The 21,304-nt window shown below is 42.9% G+C and overlaps 1 protein-coding gene across 1 annotated transcript; it reads right to left on the reverse strand.

The window, feature by feature from the left end:
* Positions 1–2,847: 2,847 nt before the first annotated feature.
* LOC112257503 (dual specificity protein phosphatase 4) lies at positions 2,848–10,738 on the reverse strand. The gene is made up of 4 exons (XM_024431116.2): positions 10,240–10,738; positions 9,251–9,384; positions 8,413–8,632; positions 2,848–5,407 (listed from the first exon to the last, which is right to left on the reverse strand). The coding sequence occupies exons 1-4, from the start codon at positions 10,625–10,627 to the stop codon at positions 5,025–5,027; spliced, it is 1,125 nt and encodes a 374-aa protein (XP_024286884.1). The 5' UTR covers positions 10,628–10,738; the 3' UTR covers positions 2,848–5,024.
* Between the last annotated feature and the right edge of the window lie 10,566 nt (positions 10,739–21,304).

Consider the following 21,304-nt stretch of genomic DNA (forward strand, 5'->3'; position numbering starts at 1 on the left):
CAGGAATTGAGCTTCAAGTAGGCCTACAGATATTATGCAATTAAAAAATTTAAATAGGCTAATTAACCATGAAGTGGCAAATTAAGTGACGTTGCCATAGACCTAATATGTTGACCTTTATTCGTTAGGCTACAGTGAAATGCCTAAGATTTTAGATAATATAGCCTATAGGCCTAATAGATACGAAAATTGAAGCAGCTCAGATATAATGATCTAACCGGTTAATAATACTAGGTAGGTCTATCGATTGTACATAAATGAATGTTATGTTAATATTTTTGCCTAAATCGAACTATTATGTAATTCGGTTATCTCGGTTTTCTTTTCTTTAATGTATCCTTGATTCACTTGTTTATAATAACATTGCGAACCATATATTAAACTATGAAGTTTTCGGTGGTCAGAGAGACAGATAAACGTCTTGATCCTATGTTTAGCGGATATTTGATATCTAAAGTGACGCGGGTGGGCAGACGGTGATCTAACCACGCATTTAACTGTTCTTACTAGTGGTCTGAGGCAGGCGTTAGATTACGAGCGATTTCAAGTGCAACGTTAATAAAGTATTTTGGGAAAGGCTCAGAAATGTCAATATGCTCTTAGGTCCTTTTATGATGTTCTAACGATTCATTTAGCATTAGGATGATTTTGGGAAACAGGTCCCAAATGCTCTAGTTGCCGCCCTAATAATGATAAAGAAACGTCTTCAAAAATGGAAGGCAGTTGGGAGGAGGTGAGATCAGATGGAACCATTTTAGCCAATGAGAGGGCAGATATGCGTGTGAACAACAGGCACAACGGTTTCCACTAGTTACAACAAACGCAGTCAAAATTGTCTTCAAAATTAATGAAAACAAAAAATGGTTTTAATTTAAGGTTAGTATTAGGCATACGGTTAGCAGTGTGGTTAAGGTCGGGGATAGGTTTAAAATCACATTTTAAGAAGATCAATAGTATATGACTTTGTGGCTGTGGGAACTAGTGACGACCAGGGGAAACTCCGATTGATTTATTTCACCTTTATACTTATTGGGAGCGGATTTGCTCACGTCTGAAGTGGCATTTGATTAATACTTATAGTCTGACAGAATGGATAACAATAATGGAATCAATGTGTTATAGCTTGTTTTTTGTGTCATCTAAATAGCTAGGTTCCGGGTATAATCCTCGTGTCATAATTTTACCCAACAAACACCTACAATGTGATTTCTATGGAGAGAATAATGAGGACGTGGAGTATTAAAATCACCCACTAGGGGATGCTATAACCATACAGTTATGTTGTGATATGCAACCCAGCTCCTCGAGCCTTATTCTTGTCATTGCAGACAGGACCGGACCTACTGTATACCAGTGATGAACAGACCATCACAATCCAATAAACTTTGCGGCAAAGATCGCTGCATAGTCTAAAGCTGGCTACATCTAAAGACCAGCCTTTTACCTTAGTGTAATGACTTAGAAATAAGTAGGCCTTTGATTATTTTGACATCATGATCTGTGCTTGCATTTAGGAGTTTGTGATTAGAATTAACAACATTTTTTAAACCCAAGGTTGTATTTAACTAGGCAAGTCAGTTAAGAACAAATGTGTATTTACAACGACACCTACCCCGGACCAACCCTAACAACCCTGGGCCAATTGTGCGCCACCCTGTGGAACTCCCAGTCACGGCTGGTTGTGATTCAGCCATCTGTAATGACGCCTCTAGCACTGAGTTGCAGTGCCCTAGACTGCTGTGCCACTCGGGAGCCCCAAGAGCTTTGCACACCTGGATTGTACAGTATTTGCCCTTATTATTGAAAAAATTATTCAAGCTCTAACAAGTTGGTTATTGATCATTGCTAAACAGCAATTTTCATGTATTGCCATAGATTTTCAAGCTGATTTAAGTAAAAACACTCAGGAACATTCAATGTTGTCTTAGTAAGCAACTCCAGTGTAGATTTGGTCTTGTATTTTAGGTTATTTTCTTGCTGGAAGGTGAATTTGTCTCCCAGTGTCTGTTGGAAAGCAGACTGAACCAGGTTTTCTCCAGGATTTTTCCTGTTCTTAGATCTATTCTGTTTCTTTTTATTTAAAAAAATCCTCCCTAGTCCTTGCCAATGACAAGCATACCCATGACATTATGCAGCCACCACCATACTTGAAAATATCAAGAGTGGTACTCAGTGATTGTATTGGATTAGCCCCAAACATACCGCTTTGCATTCAGGAATAAAGTACATTTCTGTGCCACATTTTTTGCAGTTTTACTTTAGTGCCTTATTGCAAACAGGATGCCGGTTTGGAATGTCTTTATTCTGTACTGGCTTCCTTCTTTACCCTCTATTATTTCGGTTCGTATTGTGGAGTAACTACAATGTTGTTGATCCATCCTCAGTTTTCTCCTATCGCAGCCATTAAACTCTGTTTTAAAGTCACCATTGGCCATTTGTTTCCTTGCTCTCCGGCAACTGAGTTAGAAAGGACACCTGTATCTTTGTAGTGACTGGGTGCATTTATATACCATGCTTAAATGGATATTCAATGTCTGCTTTATTTTTAAATTTTTACCAATCTACCAATAGGTGCCCTTCTTTGTGAGGCATTGGAAAACCTCGCTGGTCTTTGTGTTTGAATTTGTTTTTGAAATTCACTGCTTGTTTGAAGAACCATACAGATAATTGTATGTGCGGGGTACAGTGATGAGGTAGTCATGTAAAAAAAATATGTTAAACTATTATTGTACACAGAGTGGATCCATGCAACCTATTATGTGACTTGTTAAGCAAATGTTTACTCCTGAACATATTTAGGCTTGCCATAACAAAAGGGTTTAAACACTTATTGACTCAAGACATTTCAGCTTTTCATTTTTTATTAATTTGTAAAACTCTCGAAAAACATAATTCCATGTCGACATTATAGGGTATTGTGTGTAGGCTGGGGTGTCTAGGGGTGTGAATCCTTTCTGTAGTCCCTCCCAGATACCATGTATGATGTTTCATGCAAGTAAGACAGAGATTTTCTTTTTTTAAGAACATTGTTGTATTTCACAATGGAATTTTAGGAATAAATAAAGCATATACAATTCAACAAAAACATAGGGAAAAGTTTTTTAAAAAGTCAACCTGATGAATGATATTGCCATGATGCGACAACAGCATTTCACTTGACACAGGTAGAAAGTATTGCATTGTTCAATGATTGTGGACCAGAGAACGCCTCTCATCTTCATATCATTTACATACATACCCTCGTTCAAGAACAAAAGCACATTATGGGTGTCATCAGTTACCACCTGGTATCATAGTAATAATAATGTGCAAATTAATTCAAAGTTATAATACGGTATTGCATCACTAAAAAGTGCTCTATAAAAGGTGCCAGCATTCTTCAAAAAGAGGAGGGGAGTAAAATCCTGTTTTCCCAAAAGCCTTTGCTCCTGGCTCTGATCGTCGCCTGGGCCAGCACTTCCAGGCAATATTTTCACTCAGAGAATGAAATGAGAAGAAAAACTAACCATTTCACATGAATCAGTTCAGTGGCAGCACACACTAGCAGTTTTCTACCATCTCATATATATTTTTTCCCAGTGATGTCAGACATTCCAGTGTGCCTGTTTTTTTTAGGGGTGTTTGTGCGTAGCCAGGAAATTGTCCCTTGGTTATTGTGCATTTGGCAAGTTTAGAAAGTAGTCTGGATCTACTAGACATTGGTGGAGTAACAGTGATAAGACAAAGAAACAAGCCATAGGTCTGTTCCCAACTAACTCCCTCCTCCAACAAGCATTAGACCAATCAGCATCCATGGTCTGAACAGAAATAGTACCTATGTAACAGACAACAATATGCCTCCATACAGGAATGAAAAATAACAACATTCTTATCTGGTGAATTAGAAAAAAATCATTATTGGTAAGGCAAACAGCACTTCTCAATGATCCGGTCTATCGATTAGTGAATACACACATATGAAGCTAAAAACATGATTATAAATACACAACACAATGTAGTACTTTGGTGGAAACTGGGAAGAGAGAGAAACGCATTATTGCTCTACTTGGGGGAGAGGAACGGATCGGATTACATTGTCTGTATTGCCGTGCTGACTTGAAATGGTTTGTTGTTGCTGTTTAGAGATTTGCCAGTTTATCTGCCACAGTCTGTTTGGAAAGAAAAGGCGCTGGGGCACTTGAGCACATCCAAAAGCGCTGGGAAAAACATCCTATACCTTCTCTGAACAAGGCACTGAACAAAAAAAACAGAAATGACTAGACCCCCTTTCCCCTCAAAAGCATATCTGTCCTTCCGACCGAGCTTATTACATGGAACACCAGGGGTTGCCCGGGTAGTGTAGCAGGGGTTCAGACGTTCATTTGGCACTGTCTCAGAAAGCTAGTCTCTCCATCTCAGCGGCCTCTCCTCCTCCGTAGGGGTGACTCTTTTATTCAGTCATTCATCAGCAGTCCTGCTCCAGAAGAGGAGGGGGCGTGTGGGAGAGAGGATGGGGATGTCAGGGACAGGAAGCCGGACAGGACGCTAGCAAGCACCTGTCACAACTGAAGAGCCTCCTGCGCTCCATCAGGAAGCCACTAAATGACTGAGCACTCTCTTTCTCCCCCCTCCCCTCTTTGCGCTTTCGTTTTCTCTGCATCTCTGCTCACGGCCATTCAGCCCTCTCAACAGGACCGGAGTGGCTTTGGAAAACTCCACAGGAAATGGAAAAGGTGGACAACAACTTAGAATTCTGCCGCCCCGTCCTTCCTGTGTCCACCTTCACACTAAAACACAGGAACTGCATCTGTTCTTTAGCCTGTTTTATGAAAGAGTGTATTTATTAGTCACCATATAGTGATGAAGGTGTACGTGTGAGTGCCATATTCTATACAGTCTTTTGTGTCAGGCAGCAGGATAGGCGCCCTCAGTTTTTCATTGTCAATGGACATTTCAGCTTATACCAGGTAGGAGAAGATAACCTCTCTCTCTCTGGTCTGGATAGTGAGAGGAATGGGGCAGTGGGTCTTTGTGGGGGCGGGGCATCAGCAGCTGGGTGAGGTTGTGATTGGACTTTGCAGGTAGGCCAGGCTGCTGGGCTGGCCATGTGCTACCACGGAGACGGGAAAGCTAAAGATGAAGGGCGACGTAGGGCTGGAGGAAGACTTGGGGCCCAGGCTGGCTGCCGAGGGGCTGGCAGCCTCCACCGCGCATGATGTGGCCAGCACCTGGGACTCGAACTGCAGCAGCTGACCCATGAAGCTGAAATTGGGGGAGATGATACTGCGGCGCTGCTTGACGAACTCAAAGGCTTCGTCTAGCCGAACACGCTTCTTCTTCATCAGGTATGCGAGGCAGATGGTGGCAGAGCGAGAGATGCCCGCCTGGCAGTGCACCAGCACACGTCTGTTGGAGTCTTTCACCGAGTCTGAAGAGAGAGACACAGAGAGATAGGGGGTCCAGAATTGACTCAGGGTATACTATAGATATGCACAGGATAGGTAATACATAGTGCTCAGGATCATCTGTAAGCTTTCTTGATAGACACGTATAACTTCACTGATTTGGCACACGACAGGTTCTTCCACGACAGGCTCTTACACCTCAGTGTCTCATAAGCAATATATTAGTCTTTAGCCCTATAAAATACAAACAGAAAAACTATGCGCCCCAAAGCAAAGACATGCAAATGTTGATCCTGCACCCAACACACCTACAGCCCTTTCCATACAGAAGCATTTTTCACCATGAGAAATAGCAACCACGGGGGAGTTGCCCTTATCACAGGGAGGCCATTATGAGTAGTGTCCACACAACAAAATGTGTGTCCTAATACCCAAATATTTATATGTGAGTAGAATGTCATAAATACTCATTAAAACACAGAAATGTAACATCCCATTCTATAGTGCAGTCGTATTCTCTGGTGTGAACATACACAGCTATTAAGGTAACTCCAACTAACGCAGCACCGCACCCAAGAACAGTGCATGAGTCATACTCTGGTCCCTAAGCAGCTAACTATGATGCATTCAAGCCCATAGATGCTTACAAACACACACACACACCCATCCAAACATATTGGGGTCTCCACACACCAGTGCAGCAGGCTTCCATGTGGAATATGACACTAGGCCCAGCCTATCCTCCCTCATGGTAATCCCTAACCATGGAAATCCTTAACCATGGAAATCCCTAACCATAATAATCACTAACCATGGAAATCCCTAACCATGATAATCTCTAACCATGGAAATCCCTAACCATGATAATCCCTAACCATGATAATCCCTAACCATGGAAATCCCTAACCATGATAATCCCTAACCATGATAATCCCTAACCATGGAAATCCCTAACCATGATAACCTCTAACCATGATAATCCCTAACCATGGAAATCCCTAACCATGATCATCTCTAACTATGATAATCTCTAACCATGATAATCTCTAACCATGGAACTCCCTAACCATGGAAATCCCTAACCATGATAATCCCTAACCATGATCATCTCTAACCATGATCATCTCTAACCATGGAAATCCCTAACCATGATAATCTCTAACCATGATAATCTCTAACCATGATCAGCTCTAACCATGATAATCTCTAACCATGATAATCTCTAACCATGAAATCTCTAACCATGATCATCTCTAACCATGATAATCTCTAACCATGATAATCTCTAACCATGATAATCTCTAACCATGATAATATCTAACCATGATCATCTCTAACCATGGAAATCCCTCTAACCATGATAATCTCTAACCATGGAAATCCCTAACCATGATAATCTCTAACCATGATCATCTCTAACCATGATCATCTCTAACCATGGAAATCCCTAACCATGATAATCTCTAACCATGATAATCTCTAACCATGATCATCTCTAACCATGATAATCTCTAACCATGGAAATCCCTAACCATGATAATCCCTAACCATGATCATCTCTAACTATGATAATCTCTAACCATGATAATCTCTAACCATGGAACTCCCTAACCATGGAACTCCCTAACCATGGAAATCCCTAACCATGATAATCCCTAACCATGATCATCTCTAACCATGATCATCTCTAACCATGGAAATCCCTAACCATGATAATCTCTAACCATGATAATCTCTAACCATGATCAGCTCTAACCATGATAATCTCTAACCATGGAAATCCCTAACCATGATAATCTCTAACCATGATCATCTCTAACCATGATCATCCCTAACCATGATCATCTCTAACCATGATAATATCTAACCATGATCATCTCTAACCATGGAAATCCCTAACCATGATAATCTCTAACCATGGAAATCTCTAACCATGATAATCTCTAACCATGATCATCTCTAACCATGATCATCTCTAACCATGGAAATCCCTAACCATGATAATCTCTAACCATGATAATCTCTAACCATGATCATCTCTAACCATGATAATCTCTAACCATGGAAATCCCTAACCATGATAATCTTTAACCATGATCATCTCTAACCATGATCATCTCTAACCATGATAATATCTAACCATGATCATCTCTAACCATGATAATCTCTAACCATGGAAATCCCTAACCATGATAATCTCTAACCATGATCATCTCTAACCATGATAATATCTAACCATGATCATCTCTAACCATGGAAATCCCTAACCATGATAATCTCTAACCATGGAAATCCCTAACCATGATAATCTCTAACCATGGAAATCCCTAACCATGGAAATCCCTAACCATGGAAATCCCTAACCATGATAATCTCTAACCATGGAAATCCCTAACTATGGAAATCTCTAACCATCGTAGGTCCACAATGACTATAATTGAACTCTCCTCTCCCTCCATCATCCATATCAACTGAGCACACTGAGCATGGGTAAACCTCACACTGAGATTCTGCATGAGCACACTATTTATTGTATATTTAATACCAATGATTTATTCTAAAATCTTCTCATTTCACTTAGGCTAGTACCTGACCAGGACTGAAAATGTTATCTTAAATACATTTTGTCACCGTGGTTAGAAAAATACTGCCACCCATTACTCATACACTCAGAGTAATCTTAAATACATTTTGTCACCGTGGTTAGAAAAATACTGCCACCCATTACTCATACACTCAGAGTAATTATCAAAAGAACCATATGTTTGTTCTTGAAGAGCAATCAATTGAAGTGACACTCTCTTCCCTGCAAAAAGAAGACCTTTAATCACATGATCAAATTAACATTCTACTAAACTATGCTGCAGCTACAGGGACCATCATAAACCATGTCATTCTCCTCCTGCTCATCATGATGATGATGATGTATTAGCCTAAGTCCCAAATTGCACCCTATTCCCTTTATAGTGCACTACAGGGTGTAATTTGGGACGCATCCCATGTATTCTTCTAAGAAAATGTAATTTACCGATAAACTCAATGGCTTCTATGAACCAGGAGCTGATGTCCTCTTTGTGGTTGTCCTCCACAGGAATGCACTTGTACTGGTAAACCCCCTCGAAGTGGTTGGGACAGTTAGAGGACACGTTGAGTAAGGCAGAGATGCCCATGCCGTCCAGCATGTCCTTTTTGGAGGCATGGAAGGCACTGCCAAGGTACAGGAAGGGAAGAATCTCCACTGGACCAGCCTGGAACATATAGAAGACAAAGTGGGCATTAATACAGAGTCAAAAGAGAATACAGGCAAATGTAGTCAGAATGTCTCTTTCAAACATCACAAAGTAACACAATTAAGAAGACTGGAGAAAGAGCCTATTTGCAATCTGCAATCAATAAAAAAAAGGTTCTGATAATAAAAATGTATGGTATGCACTTTCTTTTAATTTATTTAATTTTAAGTTAGCAGCAATATGGTCTGAAATTGGATCATAAAATATAGGCCAATGACAACTCAAGAAATTAATATACTGTATCTTCAGCCAGTTTGTTGATTTGTGCCCTGTTATGGCATTGCTGCTATGGGCCCGCTTCAAACAGCAGAAAAGTATCGATAACGCCTGCTTAAAACAGATAGTGAAGGAAGGCCGGGCAATGTTGGTCACACATGCCTACCCTACCACCCCCTGCACCAGTGAGAGAGATAAAAAGGAGTCACAACTGGTGCTCTTATCGAGACAAAAAACAACAGTAGGCCTAAACCTAGATAACTGGAATTTACGAGTCCCCTGGTATTTCACTCAATGCCACACATTCAGTCAAACTCGGTCACAACTCGGTCACCGATATAAACATGTCCCCTTCTTTACCTGGTCATGGTGGGAAGTCTGTGGAGTTCCACAGGAAGAACACGCGTCCAAGCTGGACTGGATAGAGAACGAAGATAACGTTTTGGTCTTCAAACAGAACTCGGGATACTCCGTGAAAAATCTGTCGTAGCCCCCTGTGAAAAAGGATTAACCTTAGACATTAGGATATTTTAATCACAGGCCACACTCAAGTCAAAACTGCTTAATTAATAGCTCACCATGTGCGTATATCATTTACACATTAGCCTACCTAGCGTAATACACATATTTTTCTCTATAAAAACGAAATAAAATATCTTTGAATATTTATATAAAACATTATAGAACAGCAATTATAATTTGATTTCCATTTAATAAAAAGAGGCTTATAATTTGGGCATGCTTAGTGGTTTTCGCCTAAATTAAATGTGACAATTGAAAAACCTAGTCAAATTTATGAGAAAAAAAATTGCATTTCCTCATATACTTATAATAATTTATTGAGAAATAGGGTATAGTCTTGTGATTATCTGGCAACACTTAATGTTTAAATGTTCAATGCCTGTATGTAATTTTGATCTCATAATAAGCAATTGGCAACAAAAGCCATTCTAAAATTACTTTTTTAAATTAATACATTTGCTGAAGTGAAATCTTGAAGATGATCCAATTGTTGGGGCTCACACAAGACACTCGCTGCACACATCCTCGTGCACCCAGACGTGGCTCTTCTGCATTACCTCATTGTTAGCGCCTAGTGCCTATTTGTGGGTTGAATTGTGCAGCAATACAAAACCGCACTAGATGTACCATTTTAAGCTGGTTAAGAAATACTTGTAATAATTCTGATAATAAAATTATAACATTGTAATAATACATTTGTCAGATATAATGAAAAGTATAAGCTATTAATTTATTATTCATGCTTTTGTGTTATTTATGCTTGTAAACAAAACTAATTGGGAATGTTTTTATTCTGATAACCTGTTAAGTGCATTGTGATCATTTACCTTTTAGTAGAAATATTTCAGTTCCAAATGTGTCTCTGTACACTGCATTGAGCACCAGAGTGATTGTGCTATCGTCTTTAACAGTGTCTATGTCGGGCGTCCTCTCGTCGTAGAGGATCACAGCGGAGTACAGTCCTGATTTCAGCCGGGCTTTGACCTCTTCATCACTCGACAGAATCTGGTCTAAACTCACCGAGCCCTTCGCTCGCCTTCTCACAATGGTGTTACAGCGAATATTCACTGCGCTCCGAATGTGTCCAGCGCTAAACGCCAAAAATGATCGGCAGTCCAGCACCAGGCATTTCGCACTGTCGTCCTTCAACAACCTTTTCAAAACGTTGCAATCCATTTCGCAAAGTTCATCCATAATAACCATATTTTCCTCCATAATGAAGGTAATTCTCTTTTTCCTGTTGAAGAACACGAAGAGTGCAGGATGTGTGTTAATGCTGAGCAGCTCCTGCGCAATGTTGTGCTCTTATTCTCCTGAGAGCATTACTATCACGAGCAGTCCGCCTCTTTCCGTTTTATGAATGGGGCCTCTGCCGCCAGACCCAATAAAAAGGGTGGTGGCGTCACGCTGGAGGTGACGTCAACCTCTAGTAAAATTCTCTTCTCTCTTTTCATTCATAAAAAGCCAACGATCAATGCCAACAGAATATGAGGTTGCCTCTGCCGAAGCTCGAAAATGTTGACTCTCTTGTTAATGACAAAGTCAAATGCAATACTATATTTATTTTCCCAAGGCAAATTTTCAGTAACAATATTAGTAGGCTATCATTCCTACTACTATTTTATATTCCTCCATAGGAAGATCAATTTGTCAAATGTTATGAATGTGTCATATGCTTATGTCATTCTTGATTGTCGATTCTAAGTAATATTCCTTTGAATGTGAATATGCTATGATCCCCCTCCCCAGTCCCTTTCTCTCATCTGGGTGCCAGAGGGTCGGGATACCTCTCTTGTTTGCTCACAAAGCCTTTACAGGATCCTACAGGATCAGGCCAACGATATGCCCTCCGTACTGTCCTCATCCCATCAAACATCACAAACAAGCTATTTAATACTAGCAATTGATGGAATTATGTAAACCTGGACAAATGTAGGCTACTGTTACTGTCCTCTGATAATGTTTTAGAAATATAGGTAGGTTTATCCTTTATTAGAATTTCTTAGAAAACTTGCATTATAGGCTTGCATCACTTATATGGATAAATTAACACATTTATTGTAGCCCATAGTAGAATAATAAATATATTGCAAGGAATTTCTGATACTTGTTTTTATCAACAGGATCAGAGTGTTGAAAGCAGGACATATACTATATATTTCCTCAGTTTCAGGCAATCACATTTTGTTGTTCCACTTCAGGTTTAACTGTCTTCTAGAACATTCACACATCATCATTAGGCTAAGGTAATGTCAAGCTCCAAAGAATGTTTTTAAATAATACAATGTTTCACAGTTTATTTTTACCTACAGTGGTTCACCATTGTCCATAACCTAAAACCCATTCTATATGAAGACCCTGCAAAATGTAGGCTAATAGTTCTAGTTCTTCGTAGACTGCTCCAGAGCCCACAAAATTGCAGCAAGCAAGTTTAGAGGATGTGCCTCAGTAATGGAGTGTTGTGCCAGAAACCCCAGAGTGTTTTCAATTGGTTTTGTTTTCCTATCCTATATAATAATAGCTTGCAGCATTGTTGCCCTCCCTATCAGTGAAAATCTCATTATAATCCGCCATTTTTTTTTTTACTGAAACCATTATTAATGATGTTTCAGTTTATTGTTATGGTGGAAAATGTAATCCCTCTTTTTTCTAAAAGTTATATTTCTGTCAAACATCACCACATTTGGTTACTTCACAGTCTTATTCTAAATTTGATTGATTTTGCTATTATATACAATATACACACAATACCCCATCATCACAAAGCAAAAACGTAGTTTTAGAAAATGCTGCTAATTTGTTAAAAATGAAAAAATTAAATATCACATTTATTTAAGTATTCAGACCCTTTACCCAGTACTTTGTTTAAGCGCCTTTGGTAGTGATTACAGCCTCAAGTCTTCTTGGGTATGACGCTACAAGCCTGACACACCTGTATTTGGGGAGTTTCTCCCATTCTTCTCTGCCGATTCTCTGAAGCTCTGTCAGGTTGCATGGGGAGCATCGCTGCACAGCAATTTTCAGGTCTCTCCAGAGATGTTCGATCAGGTTCATCCCGGGCTTTGGCTGGGCCATTCAAGGACATTCAGATACTTGTCCCGAAGCCACTCTTGCTTTGTCTTCGCTGTGTGCTTAGGGTCGTTGTTCTGTTGGAAGGTAAACCTTTGCCCCAGTCTGAGGTCCTCTGGAGCAGGTTTTCATCAAAGATCTCTCTGTACTTTGTTCAGTTCATCTTTCCCTCAATCCTGACTAGTCCACCAGTCCCTGCTGCTGAAAAACATCCCCACAGCATGATGCTGCATAGAGATGGTGCCAGGTTTCCTCCAGATGTGACACTTGGCATTCAGGCCAAAGAGTTCAATCTTGGTTTCATCAGACCAGAGAATCTTGTTTCTCATGGTCTGAGAGTCCTTTAGGTGCCTTTTTGCAAACTCCAAGCGGGCTGTCATGAGCCTTTTACTGAGGAGTGGCGTCCGCCTGGCCCCTCTACCATAAAGGCCTCATTGGTGGAGTGCTGCAGAGATGGTTGTCCTGGAAGCTTCCCCACAGAGGAACTCTGGAGCTCTGTCATAGTGACCATCGGGTTCTTGGTCACCTCCTGACCAAGGCCCTTCTTCCATGATTGCTCAGTTTGGATGTGCGACCAGCTCTAGGTAGAGTCTTGGTTGTTCCAAACTTCTTCCATTTAAGAATGATGGAGGCCACTGTGTTCTTGGGGACCTTCAATGCTGCAGACATTTTTTGGTACCCTTCCCTAGATCTGTGCCTCGACACAATCCTGTCTCTGAGCTCTACGGACAATTCCTTCGACCTCATGGCTTGGTTTTTGCTCTGACATGCACTGCCAACTGTGGGACCCTATATAGATATCAGGTATCAAGGTAAGACCCAGATGCAGACCGTGTCAAAGTAACAGTGTTTATTACAGCAACATGGGCAAAGGTACAGGACTGCGGGCAGGCTCAGGGTCTGATCAAGCAGAGGTCGGTAATCCAGAGGTGGGGCAAAGGTACAGGACCGCGGGCAGGCTCAGGGTCTGATCAAGCAGAGGTCGGTAATCCAGAGGTGGGGCAAAGGTACAGGACCGCAGGCAGGCGCAGGGTCAGGTCAAGCAGAGGTCGGTAATCCAGAGGTGGGGCAAAGGTACAGGACCGCAGGCAGGCGCAGGGTCAGGTCAAGCAGAGGTCGGTAATCCAGAGGTGGGGCAAAGGTACAGAACGGCGGGCAGGCTCAGGGTCTGATCAAGCAGAGGTCGGTAATCCAGAGGTGGGGCAAAGGTACAGGACCGCAGGCAGGCTCAGGGTCTGGTCAAGCAGAGGTCGGTAATCCAGAGGTGGGGCAAAGGTACAGGACCGCAGGCAGGCGCAGGGTCTGGTCAAGCAGAGGTCGGTAATCCAGAGGTGGGGCAAAGGTACAGAACGGCGGGCAGGCTCAGGGTCTGATCAAGCAGAGGTCGGTAATCCAGAGGTGGGGCAAAGGTACAGGACCGCAGGCAGGGTCAGGTCAAGCAGAGGTCGGTAATCCAGAGGTGGGGCAAAGGTACAGGACCGCAGGCAGGGTCAGGTCAAGCAGAGGTCGGTAGTCCAGAGGTGGGGCAAAGGTACAGGACGGTAGGCAGGCTCAAGGTCAGGGGCAGCCAGAGTGGTCAGGCAGGTGGGTACAGGGTCAGGACGGGTAAGGGTCAAAAACCAGGAGGTTGAGAAAAGAGAGACTGGGGAAAAGTAGGAGCTGACACAAAAAACGCTGGTTGGCTTGACAAACAAGACAAACTGAGAACACAGCTATAAATACACAGGGGAAGATGGGCGACACCTGGAGGGGGGTGGAGACAATCACAAAGACAGGTGAAACAGATCAGGGTGTGACAATAGACAGGTGTGTGCCTTTCAAATAATGTCAAATCGATTTAATTTATCCCAGGTGGACTCCATCAAGTTGAAGAAACATCTCTGTGGTCGACCGGTCTTCCAAGGCCGCCCAATTCATTCCTCTCCCCAAACTACCCTCGGCCAAGGAGACGTCCCAGCTCATGGTGCAGCACGTCATCCAGATCCATGGACTGCCCATGGACATGGTCTCTGTCCGAGGTCCTCAGTTCTCCTCCCAGTTCTGGAAGGCGTTCTGTATCCTCATTGGGTAACCGAAAGGTTGCAAGATTGAATCTGTCCTTCTGCCCCTGAACAAGGCAGTTAACCCACTGTTCCTAGGCCGTCATTGAAAATAAGAATTTGTTCTTAACTGACTTGCCTAGTTAAATAAAGGTAAAATTAAAAATTAAAAAATAAACTCTGTGCTGCCTTGTTTCTGCAAACCCCACCACCTGGAGCCAGCAGCTTGTGTGGGTGGAATACGCACGCAACACCCTTCCATGCTCTGCCATGGGCTTATCGCCCTTTGAGTGTTCCATGGGGTATCAACCCCTGCTCTTCCCAGAGCAGGAGGAAGAGGTCGGCGTACCTTCTGCCCAGATGTTTGACCGCCGCTGTCGTCATGCCTGGAGAAGAGCCCGGTCGGGCCTCCTCAAGACCACCTCCAGGTATCAACGACAAGCGGATTGCCATTGGACCCCGGCTCCCCGGTATAGTCTCGGGCAGAAGGTATGGCTATCCACACTGGATCTACCCCTCCGGGTGGATTCTCGCAAACTATGCCCCCAGTTTATTGGCCCGTTTCCCATCTCTAAAATGATTAGTCCCTCTGCTGTTCGTCTTCTGTTTCCCCGTACCCTTCGTATTCATCCTACATTCTATGTGTCTAAAATTAAGCCTGTGTCTCACATCCTTTGTCTTCTATTTTCAGGCCCACCCTGCCATCCATTGTACACGGTGAGACTCCTCCTGAGGGTTCGACCACAGGGCAGGGGAGGTGCTAGGTTCCCGCTAGAGACACCTGGACCCAGCCCACATCGCCGACTGTACCCACCCGCCTGACCACTCTGCCTGCTCCTGACCCTGCATGCAGTCCTGTACCTTTGCCCCACCCCTGGATTACCGACCTCTGCCTGACCTGACCCTGAGCCTGCCTGCCTTCCGTCCTGTACCTTTGCCCCTGTTGCTGTAATAAACATTGTTACTTCGACACGGTCTGCATCTGGGTGTTACCTTGATTCCTAATACTGTCTGTGATTAACTTACAATTCACGGCACACTTAACCAGCATAGCTACCACAGCATTCTGCAGCTATTCGCCGTCCCATCTGGTTTGTGCTTAGTGGGACTATCATTTGTTTTTCAACAGGACAATGACCCAAAACACACATCCAGGCTGTGTAAGGGCTGGGTCAAGGGTGTCACTCCAATTTGCTTACCGCCCAAATAGGTCCACAGATGATGAAATCTCAACCACACTGCACACTGCCCTAACCCATCTGGACAAGAGGAATACCTATGTGAGAATGCTGTTCATCGACTACAGCTCGGCATTCAACACCATAGTACCCTCCAAGCTCGTCATCAAGCTCGAGACCCTGGGTCTCGACCCCGCCCTGTGCAACTGGGTACTGGACTTCCTGACGGGCCGCCCCCAGGTGGTGAGGGTAGGCAACAACATCTCCTCCCCGCTGATCCTCAACACTGGGGCCCCACAAGGGTGCGTTCTGAGCCCTCTCCTGTACTCCCTGTTCACCCACGACTGCGTGGCCATGCACGCCTCCAACTCAATCATCAAGTTTGCGGACGACACAACAGTGGTAGGCTTGATTACCAACAACGACGAGACGGCCTACAGGGAGGAGGTGAGGGCCCTCGGAGTGTGGTGTCAGGAAAATAACCTCACACTCAACGTCAACAAAACTAAGGAGATGATTGTGGACTTCAGGAAACAGCAGAGGGAACACCCCCATCCACATCGATGGAACAGTAGTGGAGAGGGTAGCAAGTTTTAAGTTCCTCGGCATACACATCACAGACAAACTGAATTGGTCCACTCACACAGACAGCATCGTGAGGAAGGCGCAGCAGCGCCTCTTCAACCTCAGGAGGCTGAAGAAATTTGGCTTGTCACCAAAAGCACTCACAAACTTCTACAGATGCACAATCAAGAGCATCCTGGCGGGCTGTATCACCGCCTGGTATGGCAACTGCACCGCCCTCAACCGTAAGGCTCTCCAGAGGGTAGTGAGGTCTGCACAACGCATCACCGGGGGCAAACTACCTGCCCTCCAGGACACCTACACCACCCGATGCTACAGGAAGGCCATAAAGATCATCAAGGACATCAACCACCCGAGCCACTGCCTGTTCACCCCGCTGTCATCCAGAAGGCGAGGTCAGTACAGGTGCATCAAAGCTGGGACCGAGAGACTGAAAAACAGCTTCTATCTCAAGGCCATCAGACTGTTAAACAGCCACCACTAACATTGAGTGGCTACTGCCAACACACTGTCAATGACACTGACTCTACTCCAGCCACTTTAATCATGGGAATTGATGGGAAATTATGTAAATATATCACTAGCCACTTTAAACAATGCTACCTTATATAATGTTACTTACCCTACATTGTTCATCTCATATGCATACGTTGATACTGTACTCTATATCATCGACTGCATCCTTATGTAATACATGTATCACTAGCCACTTTAACTATGCCACTTGGTTTACATACTTATCTCATATGTATATACTGTACTCGATATCATCTACTGTATCTTGCCTATGCTGCTCTGTACCATCACTCATTCATATATCCTTATGTACATATTCTTTATCCCCTTACACTGTGTATAAGACAGTAGTTTTTTTGGAATTGTTAGTTAGATTACTTGTTCGTTATTACTGCATTGTCGGAACTAGAAGCACAAGCATTTCGCTACACTCACATTAACATCTGCTAACCATGTGTATGTGACAAATAAAATTTGATTTGATTTGATTTGATAAGGGCTATTTGACCAAGAAGGAGAGTGATGGAGTGCTGCATCAGATGACCTGGCTTCAACAATCACCCGACCTCAACCCAATTGAGATGGATTGGGACGAGTTGGACCGCAGAGTGAAGGAAAATCAGCCAACACTTGCTCAGCATATATGGGAACTCCTTCAATACTGTTGGAAAAGCATTACTCATGAAGCTGGTTGAGAGAATGCCAAGAGTTTGCAAAGCTGTCTTCAAGGCAAAGGGTGGCTACTTTGAAGAATCTCAAATATAAATATATTTTGATTTGTTTAACACATTTTTGCTTACTACAATGTTTCATATGTGTTATTTCATAGTTTTGATCCCTTCACTATTATTCTACAATGTAGAAAATAGTAAAAATAATGAAAAGCCCTTGAATGAGCAGGTGTGTCCAAACTTTTGACTGGTTCTGTAGGTCAAGGTAAAATTGTAGGTACAGTATCAGAAATAATGTCCATGTGACAGTAAGACAGCCTACCTGAAGACCAATAGTAAATAAGAATGAATTCCAATAGCTATCATTTTCTGTGAATTTCCTGTGTGTATCCGGAAGTATTTCATTCAAAGGGACTTTTAGTGTAGTGTGAAGGGAAAGTGTCAGGCGGACTGGCAGTGTTGCATTACGGTACCAGCTGAATAATGGAAGGAAGGCCTTCAATGTTTCAGAGCAGAGAAGAAGAAAGAGATAGAGGTGACAGGTGGTATGTGTGAGTGTGTGTGTCTAGTACGATGACATTCTGTGACTGAACACTCAGACCAGTGTGACAGCATGTGCGCAGTGGACAGCAGTGTCGGAATGGAATGACATGTGTCCTGCGGTCACCGTGGCTCCCAGCGCCAACCATGCATGCAGCAAAACAAAGCTTCAGCTCGCAGGGAGCTGCAATGATTCTCAGCCATCACGCCAATAATGGAGAGGTGCATGAGGAGGGTGTAGCGAGAGAACTGCATGCGGCTGTCGTTAGATGTGTGTGTGTGGCCATTTCCTGTTCTGAGTGTTTGACGTCATCATACCCCCCCCCCCAGTCCTCATCACATCACACCCCAGGAGAGGCCGCCCAAGCAGGCACACAATACTGGCTGGGATCCCTACCTCCACATCCTCCCAAACACACACTACTCCAAATTCAAGCTTAATTTCCCTCTCTCTCACACTCCTCGCGTGATCCCTCTCTCAATGCCATGATAAACAGCCAGAACTTTGCATGCCGGTGGTTGAAGCCATGGGAATAGACCTCACTCAGTTGCTCTCCTCTCTGCTCTCTCCTCTGCTCTCTCCTCTGCTCTCTCCTCTGCTCTCTCCTCTGCTCTCCTCTGCTCTCCTCTCCTCTCCTCTCCTCTCCTCTCCTCTCCTCTCCTCTCCTCTCCTCTCCTCTCCTCTCCTCTCCTCTCCTCTGCTCTGCTCTGCTCTGCTCTGCTCTGCTCTGCTCTGCTCTGCTCTGCTCTGCTCTGCTCTCAGGGTAGATGCATGTGTCTCCCTCCCTAACTCCAGCAGTATGTTTGTCTGCCTCAGTTCCACCGCTATCTCTCCTTCTCTCCCTCGCTTTACCCTGCACTCTACATCTTTTCTCCATAAACCCTTTTAATCCGGTATTTAAACTGAGAATGGTGTGTTTTTATGAACGCGTATGTGGTGTTTTGGTTTCTGTGTTTAGGTATGTCTCTATAGGACAGAAATAGAGATGGTTGAGAAGGTTGAATGTGTGCCCTATGGACAGGTTGCATACAGATGTAATTTGATCACCCTGTCGCAAGAGTACTTTCCTCTAATGCAGGAAATGTAAAACTAGTAGTGTGTTTGATGTTTAAAAAGACTTCTGAAGTTTGTAACTTCTGCTTAGAAATTTCAGACTTCATTTTCCCTTATATAAAATATAGAAACCAATACAAAAATCGACGTCGATGTCCACGGTCCCGCATAAATCTAATGAGCATAATAAACATTTCCCATCAAAATCTGTCTGTTTAAGCTTGAGATATGTTTTTTCATGGGCTGTGTCTCTATCCACCTCATCCACCATAATTCACATTTCATGTTGCTGCAGAATTATTGTCCTGTTGTATGTTTTTGTCACACAGCGTGCTATTTGTCACAGGCTTTAGATTAGATTGAAACTCCAGACAGCCTGATTTCTCCTAGGATTGCTGCACTGGGCTGAGGGAGCAGGGAGTTGACTCTATGTTTGGATCGAGAACCATTCAAAAAGCCCAGACGGTCAATTCATCTAAACCTCCTCAAGTGGAAAGACCTCAGGGTTTTGTTTGGGTCATAGAGGGGTTGCCCTCTCATCATGGCCAAATATGTATTAGCCAGGGTAGGGCGGCAGGGTAGCCTAGTGGTTAGATTGTTGGACTAGTAACCGGAAGGTTGCAAGTTCAAACCCCCGAGCTGACAAGGTACAAATCTGTTGTTCTGCAAATCTGTTCTGCCAATCTGTTGTTCTGCCCCTGAACAGGCAGTTAACCCACTGTTCCTAGGCCGTCATTGAAAATAAGAATTTGTTCTTAACTGACTTGCCTAGTTAAATAAAGAATAAATGTTCTCTAGATTAGGTTATGGAAAAGGAAGGAGATACCTAGTCAATTGCACAACTGAATGCTTTTAACCGAAATGTGTCGTCCACATTTAACCCCTCTGAATCAGAGTGGTGCAGGGGGCTGCCTTAATCGACACCAATGTTATCAGCGCCCAGGCAGCAGTTGTTGTTGGAGGTTAACTACCTTGGTCAAGGGTAGAACAGCAGATATTTCCACTTTGCCGGCTCAGGGATTAAAACTAGCAACCTTTTGGTTACAGTCCCAATGCTCTTAACAACTAGGCTACCTGCGGCTAGAAGTAGATTCAAATGAAACCCAACATTTGGGAATATTGTACACATCTAGTGTATGACCTTTAACGTCAATACACGACAGGAGCAGCAGTGGTGTAAAGTACTTATGTAAAAAGTAGTTTTTTGGGGTATCTGTATTTTTCTTTACTATTTATATTTTGACTACTTTTACTTTTACTTCACTACATTCCTAAAAAAAATGTTTTTACTTTTTACTCCATACATTTTCCCTGACTCCCAAAAGTAATCGTTACATTTTGAATGCTTTGCAGGACAGGAAAAGGGTCCAATTAACACGCTTATCATGGCAACATCCCTGGTCATCCCTACTGCCTCTGATCTGGTGGTCTCACTAAACACACATGCTTTGTTTGTAAATTATGTCTGAGTGTTTGGAGTGTGCCCCTGGCTTTCCGTGAATTTAAAAAAAATGTAACATGGCGCCATCTGGTTTGCTTAATATAAAGAATTTGAAATTATTTGTTCTTTTACTTTTGATACTTAAGTATATTTTAGCAATTACATTCACTTTTGATACTTAAGTATATTTAAAACCAAATACTTTTATACTTTTACTTAAGTATTATTTTACTGGGTGACTCACTTTTACTTGAGTCATTTTCTATTAAGGTATCTTTACTTTTACTCAAGTATGACAACTGGGCACTTTTTTCACCACTGCAGAGCAGCAAAATACTGTGTGTTTTTGGAAAGTCTGTGAGTTAATCAATGACAGTTTGTGTGTCAATAACCCCAACCCGTCTGTTGACTTCTCATCCATTTGCTGGTGCTGGATCTGTATAAGATAGTATTGGTTGGGCAGCAGGCTTAATTCCCGGCATGGAAAGTTCACCCTAGCCTCAGTGTTTGTTGACTTATTGAGGTTGTGACTCTGGAATCTACAGCTCCAGCTCTATTGTGGATGTTATGTGACTTGACAACTTCCATCTCTTTATGTACCATGCATTCATGCAGGTTTTGAATTGTTGAGGTACGTTCAATGCACAATAACAAGCAAAAATGGAATTCGCAACTCGCTGGTTTGAAAGAACATATTTTATGTGTCTGAGACCTTGAGATGAGTGTAAGAATAGAATAGGAAGGCAGGCATTGTGCTTCTATAGCCTGTAAAGGCAAGCCAGGGAACTCTCACTCTTGA

The sequence above is a fragment of the Oncorhynchus tshawytscha genome, linkage group LG09, assembly GCF_018296145.1.
Source record: "Oncorhynchus tshawytscha isolate Ot180627B linkage group LG09, Otsh_v2.0, whole genome shotgun sequence".
Classification (NCBI taxonomy): Eukaryota; Metazoa; Chordata; class Actinopteri; order Salmoniformes; family Salmonidae; genus Oncorhynchus; species Oncorhynchus tshawytscha.

Bases quoted from the DNA above. Each gene is read 5' to 3' on its own strand.
- LOC112257503 (XM_024431116.2), bottom strand. From the start codon at position 10,627: ATGGAGGAAAATATGGTTATTATGGATGAACTTTGCGAAATGGATTGC. The intron at 8,633-9,250 runs GTAAAGAAGGGG...TATATGTTCCAG, and splicing joins AGACTTCCCACCATGACCAG to GCTGGTCCAGTGGAGATTCT. The intron at 5,408-8,412 runs GTAAATTACATT...CTCTCTCTTCAG, and splicing joins AGAAGCCATTGAGTTTATCG to ACTCGGTGAAAGACTCCAAC.